Here is a 4,766-nt window from a genome sequence, read left to right on the forward strand (position 1 = left end):
AAAAAAAATCTGCCTCTGGATTTGTCAGTGTTTAATTCAATCCCTCATTACAGTGTGGGAGGAGCTGTGCTGCTCTTGTTTGTCACTATGAGGTGTGCCATGTACGCTAAGAGAGCAACACGTTTACATCTACTCTGCACTTTGATTACACGGACCTAGTTTCTGCGGTTTTATTTCTTTTTTTGAGACAAAGTATGAGAGTAGATGTAGCTCTTTTACCTGACAGTTTCGTGCGAATGTCTCTCGCCTTCTTCAGAGTCTCACTGACGGCGTGTGACGTGTCAGACGGCAGATATTGACAGCCGGCACCTGCGGCACACCCAGCCGGGCCGTCAGATCCACCGGTCTGACCACGCCCACGCCAAAACGGCTGGTGGATCTGACGGCCCTGCTGGGCGTGCCGCAGGTGCGAAAAAAGAAACAAAAACGCATTATTAACTGAAGACATAATGAATGTTTTTTGAGGTAGGACCTAGTTTTTGTTAGACATTATCTGCTGTTTATGTCCCATATAAAGTTTTACTACTGCTAAATATGAGCCGTGTTGACCTGAACCAGAACATCAAACAGCGATGGGTAAACAAGTGTTGAACAGGGAGGCTGTGGTGCACTTGGTAGAGTGGGTCAGCTTTTGAACGAAAGGTTGGGGGTTCGATTCCCAGCTCCTGCAGCATCATGTCCAATTAACCCCCAAAATGCTCCTTCTGATTCGTCAACGGTGTATAAATGGAATTACTTCTTTCTCATGGACTCTTTTAATAACAATGCCATCAGCGTGTGCATGTGTAGGTGTAACATGCCATCTGTTTTTTTTTTTAATGTTGCACTCTCACAGTGTTGCTTGAAGCAGGCACATATATGATATAATTAAAAACAAAGCAAAGCAAGAATATCTCAGTGTCAGCAAATACAGATGTCAGTGATTTATTATCATGATAACAGGAAGAATATGCAGAAACAGTTTTCCTAAACAACATTCATAAACACACTGTTCACATGACTGATCCTGTGATCTACTTTAAAACGTCTACACGCAGTATATGTTCTCTCTGACAGGATTCAGTTGTAAATGAAGTGCTAGGTGGTGCTTTCTAACACCTTTGAAACAGTCACAGCCCCTTTGCTGCTATTCTAACCTGTATTTTCTCTCCTCCTGACAGAGGCCGGTGTAGCTCTGAGTCAGTCAGTACGACGAGACCCCACTTTGTAAAAGTAGTCATTTCTCAATCTCAATAGTGATTTAGGTCATTTGTATAAATGATCGATATTTTCCAAAGGACCCGTGTCACAAGAAGAGGAGGGGCTAAGCAAGACCACGAAGGCTTACATCGCTAACTTTGCACGCAATAAGTGGAGTATATGATGTAACCATTTGCTGCTTTAGATGAGGTTCTTGTTTGTGTGTGTGTGTGTGTGTGTGTGTGTGTGTGTGTGTGTGTGTGTGTCTTTGTGGCCTCCATACAGGTCACATCATGGACCCGGACTGGTAGAATGGCCTCGCCACAATCACAAGGAAAGCTACCTGAAGCTGAATCTGCAGCACACGGTTAGCCGAACAGAGCTCCCTTTATGGACGCTGTCCTGCCTGCTAAGCTAGCAAAGTCTCACCCTGCTAATGCTGCACTCTGAGCTCAGACCTCAGTAAAGTGCAACATACATTCGTAAACATAGCGTGAGGTGACTTCAGAGAAATTTCAGAGATGGTTATTCTCCATTCAACGCCTTTCTAACACCATGTGGTGCTGGTTAATGTGCCGCACGTCCCACGTTGGACTTTTCCCTCGTGTTTTGCAGCTGCACTCAGGTACAGGTTGTGGCATCCGAGTCCAAGTTATCTGAAAATAAACAAAGACGATGCGTTCAAGTCTTTGTGTCCTAAATGTTGTAGATACAGGAGAGAAAAAACACAGAACAAATTGAGTTGTTCTACCTGAGATTTGAGGATACGTAGCTCATTATGAACTTTTCTAAATTTCTTCTCTACATCCAGATACTTCTCCTTTAGCTTCTCTCTGTCCTTCCGCTCCTTCAAAAAGTCCTCTTTGTAGACCTCGGCCTGAAGATAACGAGAAGAAAACATCATGTAAGTATTCAAAGGAGAATAAGTGAAAGTGTGCAAAAAATAACAAAAAAGTTTAATGAACCTTTAATGTCCATCGGCTAAATATTAAGCCACAGCTAGCAGCTAATTAGCCGAGTATAAAACAGGAATTAGCACAATAACACACTGTATTTACCACATGCTTTTCTAGAAAAAAATGGCGGCAGGAGTGCGGGTAAAACGTACTTTACCCGCACTCCTGCCGTACTCAATTCATTTTTAACATCTTTTTGATTAATATTTCCCAAATCGGGAGTATGAAATAATAATTTGTTGAGGCAATAATTCATCTTTATATAATATAGGCTAACACTTTTTTTTTTTCGACAAAAGCTAAATAAATTAGCTTCTTGGGGACAGACTAGAGCCAAGCTCAGAGAATTTGTTTTTGTATGAATGCTCGTGAATCATGCATGAACAAATTTCACCTGTTCTTAATGTCTTTATGCTAAGCTAATGCAAAGAGTGGTATCCTGCTTCTTATACCCAATATTCAGTGAATCTGTTTCTATCAGAATGAAAACAAAGCTCACCTGATGTTTCCAGATCTCGTGTAGTGTTTCCCTGCTCATCTCTTGAGGTTGACTCGTCTGCAGTGCGCCCTCTAGCGCCTGTAAGAACACATTAAACGGTCTTTAATACAACTGTTGCTGCAGGGAACAGACACTCAACACCCACTGTTGCTCTTATCTAGAACTGCATTGAAGTGAAACTGGTTTCTGCATCACAAACTCACCTCGTTCAGTCGCCTGATCTCCTCACGCTGATGCTGCCCTCTCCTGGTCAAAGTGTCGTTTTGCACTCGTAGCTCCTTCACCTCCTTTTCTGCTTTCAGTAACTCGGAGATGACATCAGCATCAGCAGTCTGTAAGACAATTAATGATTAGATCATTTTTTACAGACTGAATCCATTGCAACGCCTTAAATCGTAGAAATGTGAAACATAGATGTGCTTACCCATGGGCTCTTTGTATCCTTCAGTGTCTTGGAGTTTAATTTGTCATATAACTTGATGTTTATCTCCCCTGCTTCACACATCTCTTCTTCAGACTGGCTGGACTCATGTTGCAGCGACGCTTTTAAATCTTGAACCTGAGTGAAAGAGACAAGCACACGTGAGTAATTAAAGTTAAAGGTGCCGGATGAAGACATACTGTAGATTTGACTTTAAAAATGTCCCTCTCTCTTTACCTTCTCTTTGTAGTACTGTCTCATGGTTCGATACTCTTTTGCCCACTTCTCATTAATAGATAGGAGCTGAGTGAAACAGAAAGAACATTTGAGTAAAGGTGAATGTGTTTTGGTCTGAATGTAAATCTCAGTTCTGAAATGTACTCACCTCCTGTTTTTGCTCCTGCAAGATAAGAATCTGTGCGTTCCACCTGGCCTCACTGCCGGCAGCTGATGTGTCTAACTAAAGCCAATAAGAGAGAGAGAGAGAAAAAAGAGGAACAATAAGATTATACCATCTGCGCTTGCATTGCCAAATACGCAACACGACCGTGTCCTCCAACTTCCTTTTAAACACTTTTGGAATTTTTTAATCGGGAGTGTTTCCAGTAACACAAACATGTTCATTTCCTCACGTTACAGGGAAACACACAGTGACTGTATATTGATCACACAGACGTATATTCCAGTGTTGCTTGTGTTCATTTTACCTGCTTTTCCCCGAGAAGAGCACCAGGATGAAACACTGACGCTGGTCCAAGCTTTTCCCCAACAGAGTGAGCCGCCACATAAGCGTCATACCTGAAAACATCAAATCACAAAACCATAAAATTATATTTATCTAGCTTTTGTTATTGAAAAAACAGAGCTAGGTGATCACATGACTGATGAGTGATGTGCTACCTGTCACTTTTGGGAAGTGATGGATACAGTCTGATGGTCTGAGTGTTTTCGGTGGTCAAAAGTTTGTCTGTCTCAGATCTCCTCACAGGAGGCCTCTCTGTTGTGCTTTTGTGTAGAGACTGTGAAAACACAAATAATAATACTTGGTCTTTTATTTTGAAAATCTCAAGACAAACTTGTGATTTGTTTGCAATAATTACCAGTTTTTCTTTTTGATGAAGTGAACAAAATCAAATATAAATATGTGCACAAAGAAAGGACAGCAAAAGGTAAAGCAAATAAATAAATACCAGCAAAAAAAAGACTATTTAATAGAAAGGTATGAATCTTTGGATTTTGCACTTTCTTATAGGTCAGTTTTTTCAGAATAAATGACACAAATATAGTTTTCTCTCTAAAAAAAAAAAAAAAGATATTTTTATTAACACTGGCTTTACATGTAGTTGGTAAATATGAAACATCAGGACCCTCTCAGACAAAGAATCAGAGTGAAGACTTGGAAAGGGATCAAAATCATTACGTATGATTATAAAACACATTCGAAATAACAAAATAAAAGCTTCAGCATTTCTCACAATGTCTCTGGTGTTTAAACTGTAAAGCTCAAAAACTCCATGTTAATGCATCATTTCACTTGTTCATCAGAGCCAAATGGAATTAAAACAACATTTTGGATCAACCTTTTCATGTGCACTGTTTATTTGACACAATGAGAAATGATACAGCTCGAAATGAAATGAAATCAATCCTTTGTTGCAGATGCGAAGTGGTCTGCTCAAACCTGCGTGATGCAGACTCTGGAGTGATTCAT

General features: G+C 40.5%; 1 protein-coding gene across 1 annotated transcript; it reads right to left on the minus strand.

Moving 5' to 3' along the window:
- Window positions 1–1,178: 1,178 nt before the first annotated feature.
- On the minus strand, window positions 1,179–4,766 carry LOC306835188 (TNFAIP3-interacting protein 1-like; the record flags this gene model as incomplete). Its single annotated transcript, XM_079361615.1, has 10 exons — window positions 1,179–1,835; window positions 1,931–2,056; window positions 2,635–2,712; window positions 2,838–2,966; window positions 3,059–3,193; window positions 3,293–3,358; window positions 3,441–3,515; window positions 3,763–3,853; window positions 3,956–4,074; window positions 4,737–4,766. The coding sequence occupies 10 exons, from the start codon at window positions 4,764–4,766 to the stop codon at window positions 1,716–1,718; spliced, it is 969 nt and encodes a 322-aa protein (XP_079217741.1). The 3' UTR covers window positions 1,179–1,715.

This window comes from Symphodus melops (assembly GCF_947650265.1).
Source record: "Symphodus melops genome assembly, chromosome: 14".
In the NCBI taxonomy this organism is placed as follows: domain Eukaryota; kingdom Metazoa; phylum Chordata; class Actinopteri; order Labriformes; family Labridae; genus Symphodus; species Symphodus melops.